Genomic DNA, 13,407 nt, shown 5'->3' with positions numbered 1-13,407 from the left:
CAGAAATGATATGCTCCAGGGCCTGGGGGCCATCCCTTTGAAATATAATCCTCAAGGAGTTAGCAACAGTCTCTGGGTCTCTGTGGAAAGGTAGGAGCCTAACTTTGGAGGGCACCTTGCTCTAAGTTGTAAAACAAGAGGTAGACAACCTGTGTCCACGTTCTCAATTTCCATTTCATTCCAGCCTCACTGAAGTCTGGCCTCTCTGCCCTTGCTATTCCACTAGCTTGCTTTTGTAAAGGGTTCTGATGACCTTTGAACTGTCCACTTATATGCCCTCTACTCTATTCACTCACAGCTGCTAAAATTATGGGTCTCTCTTCCGCTCTTCTCTGTTTTGCAGCTTTCTGCAACGTCGTCTTCCATCTCACTGACTGCTATTTCTTGACTCCCTTTACTGTAATTTTTCTATTTCCCCATTACATGTTGGGGTTACTCAGAGTTCCATTTGCAGCTCTTCCTCCCATCCTACACATTGCCCCTGGCCATTTTTAAAAACCTGTCCTCTGGCTTCAATTGAGCTTTCCCAAATGTGTACTTTCAGCCCTGGTTCTCCCTTGACCTCCAGACACCTACTTTATAGGCTAGAGGTCAATCTATTTTGTCCATTTCCTTAGAACCGGTTTTCTCTCAAGTATTTTTGGAGTCTTTAAAAATATTTAAAGGATCTTATTAATTGTTGCCTTATTTATTGCATTTAAAATTAAGAAAACAAATTAATACATGCACCACCCTTTGCACCTCTTTTATATTTTCCTAAGTTTTTCCAAAACTTTCCTAAGTTTTTCCACAGTATTCTATGACCTATAAACTGTTTTTATTTTTACTTTCGAACACTTTAAGGACTGTCTAGCACTTCCTTGGAAGACTTTTTAAGCTTTCCAAAATTTTATTAAAGTTTAATTTTAAAAGACCAAGACAAGTCATAGGAAACAGAAGAAAAAAATAGGACACCAAAGTGGAAGCAAACAGATTTGACAGGCGTTTTTAGACAGCCTGGCTTTAAGTGAACTGGCTCAGCCTGGCTTTCCCTTCCTTCCAAAATGAGCTCCCTTCTCTTCCTTCACCCCCTAACTCTGTAAAAAAGCTGTCGTCACCGTGGAGTAACTGAAGAACTCTGCTACTCCCAGAAATGTCTGCATCTTCCTCCTGCATCTTCTGGAATAATACCTCACCCCCTTTCTCTTCCTGGGCCCACCACCAACATACACCAAGACTCAGCTCAATGTATATGGAGGCTGCCACGATACCCCTTCACCTTTGTAGAATTAATTGCTCTCTTCTCTTTACTTCATAAGACTTCTGCTCACAACCTGATTCCAGTATTTTACAGAATCTATTATAACTTTTTGCATATGCTTCCATTTTTCTCACTAGTTTTTTACTTCTTGGGGGCAGAGATGGGGTCGATTCGTCTTTTGGTCCTCATGGATATCACAGTGTCTGACTCATGGCAGATAATCCATAAATGTTTACCGCATGTATGAGTGAACAGGCACCCAAATCATGATTACATTGTCATTTACTTGTCTAACTTTTCTGTAACAGCAAAGAAAAAGGCCAGAGAGAGGAATAGGCTTGAGTAATTGTGATGGTTTAAGAAAAATGATCCAATATTTGAAAATAAGGAGAAGAGTTGACTGTATGACCTTCAATGTTAGAATATAACAATCCCACCCAGTAAGCAGAGACCACCTGTAGGTCAATCCGACCAGCTGCCTGCTTTTGTACAACATGCAAGCTAAGAATGGTTTTTAAATTTTTAAATGGTTAACTTTTAATTAGTTATATAAGTACCTACATAATTTTTGCCTTTTGGATTTCAATGCCTAAAATATTTACTGTTTGGCTTTTTAAGAAACAGTTTGCTGATGCATGGAAAGCAGTAACTTTGTTTGACTCACTATTTACTACTGATTATGGTCCAGACATTTTACAACTCTATGAAATTAGAAATTAGCGTAGAGAAAATTGATGATGATTGTAGTTTCTGTTTTATATTTACCAACCTTATTTCATCGTTTGTCCCTTGGCTATCTAAAATTCCCATTTCCATATTCTCTTTAAACCAGCTTTGTCATCGTACTAATTCCCTTATTTCAAAATTAAATAGGACTTTGACATATGCTCAGTATCTATTTTATGACAATTATGATTTTTACATTTTGAGGGCGATTGTTTGGTAAGGGTTAGGGGAGGCAGGGATGGGTAGGGCTGGTGGTTTTGGAGGCTGAGAGGACACTGGGTGTGAGGTGGAAGGACCTTCTTACCCTTCAGCATTGCGGACCACTAGCTGTAATCTATGTCTGCCATGAAGGTGGTCAGGGAAGGGCGAAACGGTAAGAAATCCAGTATTGCAGCTTTGCTATATTTGACTATCCTGGCTGGGAAGACGTTGAAATGATAGGATGCCTTCTCTATTTTCCAAGGATAGATTCTCGAGATTCTCTCCTAGAGACAAAGCTAAGTATTTATTCTTGACATACAGGATTTCCAGCAGCAGCCCTTTTTTTTCCCTCTTGTTAAAGATCTCTCCCTTTTAATTCTCTTTCAAGGAGAATTATCTCAGCAGATTGCACCGTCATCATTGAGTTCAGGTAAATACTTGAAAGATCAAAACCTGAATCAGGGCCATTCCTGTGTTTGTCTAAGTGACCTTCTGTTATCGTCGGGGATTTTGGGCATCAGTGTCTCTCGGGCCTCTCTCACTACATGGTGGAGGATGGGCACTGTGTTGTATCAGCCCAAGCCTTCCATACCTGAAAAGTCCATGCCAGCAATAGAGCCAAGAGCTGCGTAAATTGGAATTTGAGTTCTTGTTTTCTCGGAATCTGAAGTAATTATCTTCACTCCGGATCCAGGGTCCTGAGAGACAGCATGATCCGCTGGTTGTACTGGTTGGTTGTACTAGGGACATTTTAATCAGCTCACCTGTCAGTCATCCTGATAGCTTACACTCAAATATACCACCAAAAGGATAAAATCTGGATCAGCTAGTCGCACTGAAAAATTAGGAGCAAAATCGCTGTCATATTGCTAGATTTAAAAAAAAGAAGAAAATGATGGAAAATCATCTGCACATGTTCCCTTAATGTGTTTTAAAATTTGGATATGCATTTCTCTTTTAATAGTTTTGTATGTATTTCCCCAGACTAAAATTGTACAGGAGTACTGATGCTAGAAACACTTTATTGTAACTGTACATGCTTTTTTTAGAAGAATATTTAAAATTTCATGTTCGCAAAGTTTTATAAGATATTCAGATTCATAGAATTAAGAAGTAAATTAATTGTATTCAAAAGCAATGGTGGTGAGATTTTTTTTGGGGTTTTAGTGCTGTCTCCTCTCTAGACTGGAACAAGGCTTTGAATGGAAAAAGGAGACGTGAGTGAGGGTGGTGCTTGTGAATCTGTGTTTGTGAATCTGTGTTTGTGCCTGACTACCACACACTATGGGGTAGTTACCTCCTCCTCCTCAGCAGCCTCACCCTCCGATGGTAGCTTGTACTGCTGTGTGCCCTGTATGGCTAGTGGTGCCCTCTGAATCTCATATTAAAATTTGATCCCCAATGCTGGAAGTATGGACCTAATGGGAGGTGTTTGGGTCATAGGGGCAGATTCCTCATGACATGAGTAGATTATGTCCTCCTTGGGAGGGAGAGGTGAGGGAGTTCTTACTCTGTGAGCTCCCACCAGCACTGGTTGTTAAAAAGAGCCTGGCATCTCCCTCTCCTCTGCCTCCTCTCTTACCGTGTAATCTCTGCACATGCTGGCTCCCCTTTGCCTTTTGCTATGAAATGGCCTCAGGCCCTCACCAGAAGCAGATGCTGGCACCTGGGGAAAGATGAGCTAACGCCTTTCTTTACAAATTATCCAGCCTCAGGTATTCCTTTATAGCAATACAAACAGACGAAGACAGCTAGTATTCTGTCTCCCCCGCCCTGGACGTTAGTGGCTGCAGCCGGCTGCTTAGTCCTTGCTATCCCCAGCCATTGAAGGCTGTCTCGTTGACCATTCTGGAGGGACTGGAGTTCTTTACATTTATTTCTACTCCTACACTCTCTCTTTTGTTCAGGCTTAACGAAATGAGACTTACAGAAAACTCAGTGCTCTCTTCATTATGAGACAATCCCTTAGTGATGCCCAAGCCCACGGGAGTTTACAGAAGTCTGGGACAAAAGAAACTTGTCCTTAAAACGTCTTTTGAAATGAAAAAGACATAGTTTTGATCCCAGCATAGTTCTAAGATGTCCCTTTTTCACTACAGTGCAAATTCCTTTGGGCAGGGACTGATTTTCATGCATTAACATGTCATGTGGTGGTGGATGAATGCTTATAGTTTTGGATTAAGCATGTAGAAGATGGTCAGTGTCCTGACTGTCAGTCTAGTGCCCACTTCCTGATTACATGGGTGAATCCACCCTTTGCCTTTGGGGAAATAACTAAGCCAGAATCCCCAGCTGTGCAGGAGGGAGCCCACAGAGTCAGTGACTCTTCCCTGTGCCCCCCTCTATTCCTTGCCTGCTCCTCCCTGCCTGCTGGTACCTTCTTCCTTCCCCTCACTGTTGACTGGAAGGAAAACCTTTGAGGGCAGTTTGGCACAGTGGCTTCTGGCCATGCATATCATAGCATGTATAGAAGCCATTTTGAACATTGGAGTTAACCATTTTGATTTACACAGATGAATCCATACAGTTCATTGTTTATTTTGAACTTTATAAAATCCATATTTGACTCTCTACCTTTACCCTTTGGTTGATGCTTAATGATGTTCTAAGCATCACTTAAGACAAGCATCACTATGTCCTAACTGTGCAATATAGCTAATTTTTGGCAGACTTCTTGTATTGATTTATTATTTTCTAAGTTTTCAAGGTATTTAAAATTTAGATTTTGTTACTCTCCAGGTATCTGGTAAGGAATAGAGTATGAATTAGAAGTTCACCAAAGTACTTAGTGTAACATTCAGTGGCTTCTGCAAAGTGTCTCCCTTGTAGTTACCATGAGTGGTCATTCAATCATTCAACAGTTTTTATTCAGATTAACTGCTTCTCCTGGCTTTACATGCTAATTTCTTCAAAGCTATTTGAATTGGCACAGGCTCAGTGTTGAACTACCTCTGGAAAGTGAGCAAGTAATTTCCCAGGTTGTCCAGCAGGCACTTTCCCCCACTTTTCCACCATGAAAAGTAAGAATTGGGCATGTATGCCATAGTTCACTGGGTGGCCTGGAGGCATTCTTAGGTAGCTCAGCATAAATTTGACTTTGCAGGGAGTAAAACTGATGTTAGCACCATCTCATGTTTACCACCTTTGGTTCTTGGAAGAAAAGCTGCATGGCAGAACTATTCACATGAAATTAGTGAAAATAATTTCAGTTCCACCCCCTTCACAAATACCTTGTCATGGTACTTTTTAGTGTTTTTGCTGGTACCTTATGTAGGTCACAAACTGATAGTCAAGTTAATTATGATAATGTCACAATAATAACTACTAATGTTTATTAGGTAACTACAATTTGTCAAATGCTATGCTAAGTATTGTAAATATTCTTTCAGTTAGTCCTTACAATGTTACTATCTCCATTTTCTTTTCTTTCTTTCTTTCTTTTTCTTTTTTTTTGAGAGGAGTCTCGCTCTGTTGCCCAGGCTGGAGTGTAGTGGGACAATCTCAGCTTAACTGTAACCTCTGCCTTCTGGGTTCAAGCAATTCTCCTGCATCAACCTCCCGAGTAGCTGGGATTACAGGTGCCTGCCAACATGCCAGGCTAATTTTTGTATTTTTAGTAGAGACAGGGTTTCGCCATTTTGGACAGACTGGTCTTGAACTCCTGACCTCAAGTGATCCACCCCCCACCTCAGCTCCCAAAGTATTGGGATTACGGGCGTGAGCCACTGTGCCCAGCCAGAATTTCTCCTTTTTCCATTTGCAGAAATTGAGTGCTGCAGTTAGCACACAAGATTCACATTTAGGGCTGGGGATCCCCAAGACCATTACTGTGCTGTGCTTGCTTCCAATATCAATAGTTTCCCTTATACAACCACGGCAGTGCATTAACAGTTTCCCGCCTCTTTCTAAGGCACTACTGATGTGGCAACTACATTGAGAAGCTGGTCCCCACAGCTGCACACCTGGGTTCTCCCTTGCCTCGACTTGGCTCCTGACGTTGACCTTCTTGTGCTGGTGGATGGGTACCTAAGTGAGCTGTCAGCTCCCTGAGGGAGGAAGGAGGGGAGGGGATTGTTCTATCACCTCTCCAATGCTTTCCAAGTTGTCCCATACACGTCCTGTTAGCTTAATCAATTGGCTGAAGAAATTAGTCTTCTGATCCTAACTGGCAAAGACCCCTGGTTCCCTCTTAGTTCTGAAGTAGTTTTCAGGGGAAGAGGCAGTGTCTTGCTGGCATTTAGTAGATGTTTGATTTCTTAGGGGATCCACAGGGCTTTTTTAGCTGCTCCTTTTTGGAAATAAGTGCTCCCAGGCTCAGTGCCTACAGGCAGTCTGTCTTTTTAAGGATCCTGTTTACCAAGGTACTGAGGCAATTTACTTAAAGTTGCTCAAAGCCCTGCTCTATCAAATATAAACGTCTCCTACTGAGCCTTTTTGGTTTGCATTTTGCCCAAGGCCTCTTTCCTCTGCTTTCATTGTTAGTCCACAGAGAGCCAGAGAGGGTGTTGAAGATTCACTCCATTAATTCATAGCCAATTAGGAAGCTTTGTTTTCAATTTGACTGGGAGGTAGCTTTGGCAGAAATCGGGAGCCCTCCCTGCCTTGCACTCCAGGGAATAAAAGACTTCTTTCAATTGGTTAGAAAACAGAATTTTGAAACTAATGGTAAAAACAGTTCCCAATTTGGTCACAGCTGTTTACAGTGGTGCACAGACTTTGCTTTATTATCAGAGCAAATGTTTGCTTTTTCTCATGTGGCTTTGGGCTAAGCTCTCATGTCTTTAAAAGTTTTCTCCATGTCTAACTCTTTGCTTTAATCTTCACATGGAAGCTGATCTGGGGTATACAACCAAAAAGCAAGTTAATTTTCTTCTTCTTCTTTTTTTTGGTGATGGCAAAGTGACTTTCTCCAAGTTTGAATTTCTATCCGATTATTATTTTTCTTTCCTTAAAGTGCCATCTCTGCTTCACCCTGAATTACGTGATGAAGAAGCTATTCTGATAGTGAATTGTGACTGAAAGTTTGCTTAGGTAGGAAGCCCCCGTTGTTGCAGAGCACTGAGAAAGTGCGTTTGACTCCTAGCACAATGGAAATTAGCTTGGCTGAGGGCTACATTAAAAAAATCTCTTAAACACAGAAAAAGTTTTGGTCTGAGGGGAAATTAGAGCTCTCGGATTGTGCAACAAGAGATGTGCTTGTTCACTGCTTTTTGATACAGGAAAATGTGAACTCGCATGTCTTTGGACTCTACCCTTCTAATGATGTGCTCCATAGCTTCCAAAAGCTTTTTTTTATGTAGTGTCATTTCAGTTTGATTTTGTGGCCCGAAGGTTGAAATGTGTGCTTAAAAACAGAACAAAATAAAACAAAATGAATGAAACATCCCCGTCACTTTCTGGGTTGGATTCTTTTACCTGGTTCAATGTTGAGAGAGTAGCTGTCTATTTCCAGATCGAGCTGTTGGGCGGCAGCAGAACGAAAATCCTCTAAGACCCCATGCACGGCCTTGGTGAGGTTATACGGCACCGACTTAGCAAACTTCATTTTGCTATTCACAATCACACTCCCATTTCTGAAGTTAAGTATTTCAAGTTGCTTAAATCCTGTAAGATTGGATCGTAGATATGGAACCAGCTGCAAAATACAAGATGGTTTACTCTTAACGGCGTTCTAAGTGCTCAGCTGGTGCTAATTCCGCTTATACGCACTTTTCATTAACTGTGGCATATATTTTAGTTCCTTTTTTATTGTTTTGATTTTTGTTTTTGGATTTAATGTGAGACCAGAACACCACTACTTACTGGTTGATTTGCAGTGATTATGTTCCATATTTCCACCTTTCTATCTGTGTATTGAGATGGATGGGCTATGATTTTTTTATTTTCCATGGTGAATTGTGAGAACAGATGATTTTTAAAAACCTGAGCCAATGCTATTGGCAAAGCAGGAATGCCAAGTTCAGTTATTTAAAAAAGTCCAAGTAAATAAAAACGTGTTCCAAACTGAGCTCTGGAGTGGACTGACCTGTGTCTATGTAAATGGGACATCTATGTGGATGCATCCAATTTGAAATGACCTATTAAAATAAACAACAGCTTACACATCAGCATGTCTCTCTATGCAGTAAATGTTTCCCGGTCAACACAAGTGTGGTGCAGTGGAAACAGCAGAAAACTGGCAGGCAGGTGACTTGGGTGCCAATCCTAGGACTGTTCCTAACCAGCTGTGTGACCTTCATCAAGTCCTGTAACCACGTGCTGCACCTCAGTGCCCTTATCTGAATTGTGAGGAAGAACAAAAAGTGGTTCCCTAGGGAGCCCTTTCCAAATTATAATCATCTCAAAAGGGCCAGGTGCAGTGGCTCACACCTGTGATCCCAGCACTTTGGGAGGCTGAGAGAGGCAGGAATTCGAGACCAGCCTGACAAACATGATGAACCCCCCGTCTCTACTAAAAATATAAAAATTAGCTGGGCATGGTGGCGTGTGCTTGTAATCCCAGCTACTCAGGAGGCTGAGGCAGGAGAATCGCTTGAACTTGGGAAGTCAAGGTTGCAGTGAGCTGAGATCGCGCCACTGCACTCCAGCCTGGGTGACAGAGCAAGATGTCTTGAAGCAAAAAACATGAAAACAACAAAACAAAACAAAATCTCAAAAGTATGCCCCATGACATTGTGTTTCAGGTTCCCACGTCTTCCTCCTGTGAGCCACAGTCATCCTAGAGATAATTTTTCAGAAATGTTTGAAACTCAGTGATGTCTGCCTTGTCCTTGGCCCTGAAAGTGAGCCTCCTCATTCATCAGTTGTACTTCTATGAACCCAGAAAGCACAGAGATGAAAGTGCCAATCCCCTGGGCATGACCCAGACCTGCTTTTTATTTGCCCTTATCTCCACCCCACCACAATTTTGACTCTGACCCAGCCCCACATTCTGGTACTTCCCTCACAGGTTATTGTGAGAGTAAAATGAAATTTTATACAAAGCATAGAACTTCCCTTTTCAAGCTACTGTCCCCTGATTTCTCCTACTTACTTTGAGTAGCCTCATTCTTGGTGTCTTAGCATTGCTTTGACCTGGGGTAGAGGTTTCCTGTCTTCACCTAGTGTGCAGATAGCTGGGGGCTCTTCTCCCAAGTCCATTCTCCTCTTTTTCATAGGAAAGAAGCTGCCGATCTAGGCAGCACATTTTCCAGCCTCCCTTGTGGCAAGGATGGGCCTGTGACTAGTTCCCACTAATAGGATGTGGACAACTTTGGTGTCTTCTGCTTAAGAGGAAATTGCTTTCCCTCAGCTTCCTCTCTGCTTCTCACAAGTGGAAACAGGGATGCACCAATGACCCAGCTTTGACCATGTGAATGAGGAAACACCCATGGGGTTGGCAGAGCTATAAGATGGAAGAAGTGTGGGTCCCTGAATGACATCGTAGAGCACAGCTCTCCCACCCATCAAGTGAAAGAGAAATAAACTTGTATTGAATGAAAGTCACTATATTCTTATATCTTCATTATGTCAGCTTAGCAAGAGCCCTAATTAATATACCATGGTTAGTTTGTCAGAGGTGTGTGAACCAGAGCAACTCCACCTTGAATAGGAGCTGAGTAAAATAAGGCTGAAACCTACTGGGCTGCATTCCCAGGCAGCTAAGGCATTCTAAGTCATAGGATGAGACAGGAGGTCAGCACAAAATACAGGTCATAAAGACCTTGCTGATAAACCAGGTTGCAGTAAAGAAATCGGCTAAATCCTACCAAAACCAAGATGGCCATGAGAGTGACCTCTGGTTGTCCTCACTACTACACTCCCATCAGTGCCATGACAGTTTACAAATGCCATGGCAACATCAGGAAGTTACCCTATATGATCTAAAAAAGAGAGGCATGAATAATCTACAGTTTATTTAGCATATCATCAAGAAATAACCATAGAAATAGGCAACCAGCAGCCCTCGGGGGCTGCTCTGTCTATGGAGTAGCCATTCTTTTATTCCTTTGCTTTCATAATAAACTTGCTTTCACTTTGCACTGTGGACTTGCCCTGAATTATTTCTTGCATGAGATCCAAGAACATTCTCTTGGGGTCTGGATCAGGATCCCTTTTCCGTAACAGGTTCTCTGGGACTCTATTCCCTGAGACTCTCCCAGTATCTTCTCACCTCATTATAAATGGTGTGCATGGGGAGATGGCACAGATAAAGTCGTACATTAAAGCAAATGTTCACTTGAGAAATTGGGTTTCATGTGGATTTTAATTTGTATAATGATTTAACTTATATGAAGCATACAATTTTTTTTATTATTGTCAGACATTCTGTAATCTGTGATATGCATTGTACAATTGATTTTAATTAGCCTTGAATATGTAGTGAGTGGTATTACACAGTTCAGCATTTCTTATTGTACATGTAGAAACAAAATAAACATGTGAGTTTGGGGGCATTTTATTATCAAAGATATACATCATAATAATTGTCTTTTCACTTTCTTTGTTAGGGATCAGGAATGATAAGCCATTTAGTCATTTTTTAGGTTTACAAGAACTTAAGGGGAACTAAGAAAGGAACCCTTACTCCTGAACTCTCAGCCTCATCTGTGCTGGACCATTCTAGCTTTGTCCCTTTCGTGAGATTGATACAATTTAGGAAGTGTTCACTCTTGCTACTTTTAGATTCCATGTCCAGTGCTTGAGTGTTTTGTATTATTCCTGGATCAACTAAGTTAAGAAGAATTATAAGGAAAAGAGTTTAAGAATAAATTTGTTCCCACCAGGTTGGGTGGCAGTGTTTTCCCTTTTGTTCACCACCGAATTCACTTCTCCGATTGGATCTGAATCCATCTCAAAATTCTAGTTAAATGTCTTCAGCAACAGTTGTCTCAGCGGTTTGTTTCTACTAATCCTCATTGCTCAAGACAGCCAATGACTATATTACAAAATAACAACAACAAAGAAGAGACAAAGAATTGAGAATTGTAAGCAATGCTCACTCACCAGCTGTGTGAATTGTTGCTCCAGAGCTTGGTACTCCAGAGAGCTCTTGTTGAACAGGTCGTTGGAGAAGGCCATGTTAGCAACACGCAGACTGAAGAACACTACCAGCTCTCGGCCCTTGGGGGCAATGGTCATAGAACTAGTGGTGATATACTGTAAAGCTGAGACAGGAGTGGTATCCTCCAAGAAATGATCGGAGGTAGAAACATATTCGCTGAGTTCTGGTACCTCAGATGGGGCAGGAGTGTCAGACAAATCCATTTCATCTAGGTCTCTAACCATATCTTCACCACCTGTACTTGACCTGCTGTCATCTGGAGATGCAGGTGGATGTGAAATTCCCAGAGCCAGGTGGCTGATTGGAGAATAATCACTGGTGGGGATGGTGAGCCCTGGTACTAGCACTGTCTGGTCAATGGCCATTATATCTGTGGTGCCTTGATCAGTCAGAGAGAAGATGCCTGATGCCGTAAAGAGAGGTGGAGTTTCTGATAGGGAGGCAGATGCCATAGCAGGTGGAGACCAAGAAGTATCTGTGCAGGAAGTACAATTTCATTATTGAGATCAATTTCATCATGTCCAAGTATTCCCCAAAGAATAAAAATGAAAAAAGAAAATCCAAAGTTAAGCTTAAGAAAATACATAGCATTTGCATAAATCATTTCAATAGTCACTTTTTTTTTTTTTTAAGGAAGAGAAACTAGAACAGAAAGGCTGGCAACCCTATGTCCCAACCTAGGGAGACAAAGAATGGATCCTTGTACCCATTTTATTCAGGCCCAATAGTTCTTGATATATGAGACTAAAAGAGCACCAGTTACCTAGAATTTCTGGAATTACTGCCTAGCCAGATACACAATACACCTGGGAACCGAAGAGTACACACTAAGTCACCAAACTGCAGCTGGCATTGGTACAGATTTATATCCCTCATCCCCATATGGAACTCCGAGACAACTAGGTGTGCAGTTTTGGCCCACAAATTTTATTCACTTTCCAGTAATGCAAGTCTGCATTTTATGCAATTGGATTCTTTTTTGGTTATAATAATGATGTTTTGGTACTTTTACCACTTAAAATTTAGATTATGCTTTTCCAAAATTGGGTAATCTAATTGACTTGCTTGTCAATTTGCAAAATGGTAGTAGGAATATAAAGGTATGGGTGAACATATATAATTTGAATGTTATGTTGATCAGACAACTTGCTAAATATTTATTAATATTTATAAAACCTTTCAATTAGGTGGGTGTGGTAGTAGACATCTGTAATTTTAGCTACTCAGGTGGCTGAGGCCCGAGAACTTGGGAGGCAGAGGTTGCAGTGAGCCAAGATCATTCCACTGCATTCCAGCCTGGGCAACAGAGCAAGACTCTTTCTCTAAACAATAATACTAATAGTAATACTAATACTAATAAAAAAACCTTTGCCACGGTTACATTATTATACTCTGACAATTTCTCCTACCACTTTGCATTGCTATCTTGGGTAAATACACATTGAACTACTAAAGTCTACCCCTTTTTGGTACAAAATTAAAATCATTAAGTATTTCTAAACTAAGAAAGTGGTGGCAACTTTCAGATAAACAGATTGGTGAATTATTAAAACATTCCAATAAACCTAAATCCAGAGCCACTGATGATATTTAAGGCATTAAGTGAACAAAACAGGAAGCTTTTTGTGATTTTTTCAGTGGCCTTTGGTGAATATGCGGGAAAGCTCTGTTGAAATACAAATGCTAAGCATGATGAATGGACTGTCTGGATGCAGATATAATCTCTGGACTCTCAGTCAGCTAATTTGCTACACTGAAATTACCAAAACTGAAACTCCAAGTGATAAACAGCTCTGAAAGTTGGAATCATATTAGTTTTATTACTTTCTTAAAATAAAACCTGTCTGTTGGTGAGTTATGCCAGGTATCAGAGAAGCACCCTTTTCCTCTCACCTGAAGAGGGTACCTACGTGTAATTCACTCAGTTGTGAGGAATAACATTTCCCAATATCTAAGATCTCTCTGGAGATACACTTAAAGTTTTATTAAAATCTCCATTGCTGTGGGTCGAATGTTTGTGTCCATGCAAAACTCCTATGTTTGGGCTCTAATCCCCAATGTGATATTTGGACATGGGTCTTTGGGAGGTAATTAGGTCATGAGGGTGGAGTCCTCATGAATAAAATTAGTGTTTTTGTAGGAAGGGACTCAAGAGTGATGATCTCTCTTTCTGCCATGGGAGGATATAGCAAGAAGG

At 41.1% G+C, this 13,407-nt stretch overlaps 1 protein-coding gene across 2 annotated transcripts in view; it reads right to left on the bottom strand.

Moving 5' to 3' along the window:
* Positions 1–13,407, bottom strand: part of IMPG1 (interphotoreceptor matrix proteoglycan 1) — a 155,040-nt gene that overhangs the window by 19,308 nt on the left and 122,325 nt on the right. For both annotated transcript variants that reach the window (XM_064360910.1, XM_064360911.1), the window contains 2 exons: positions 11,153–11,685; positions 7,583–7,802 (listed from right to left, as the gene is read on the bottom strand). In XM_064360910.1, the coding sequence (XP_064216980.1) occupies positions 7,583–7,802; positions 11,153–11,685 (753 nt within the window). The remainder of the gene's footprint in view (positions 1–7,582; positions 7,803–11,152; positions 11,686–13,407) is intronic.

The sequence above is a fragment of the Aotus nancymaae genome, unplaced genomic scaffold (genome assembly GCF_030222135.1).
Source record: "Aotus nancymaae isolate 86718 unplaced genomic scaffold, 86718_ANA_hifiasm-v0.15.2.pri h1tg000040l, whole genome shotgun sequence".
Lineage (NCBI taxonomy): Eukaryota > Metazoa > Chordata > Mammalia > Primates > Aotidae > Aotus > Aotus nancymaae.
This window is presented reverse-complemented; position numbering and strand designations above follow the sequence as displayed.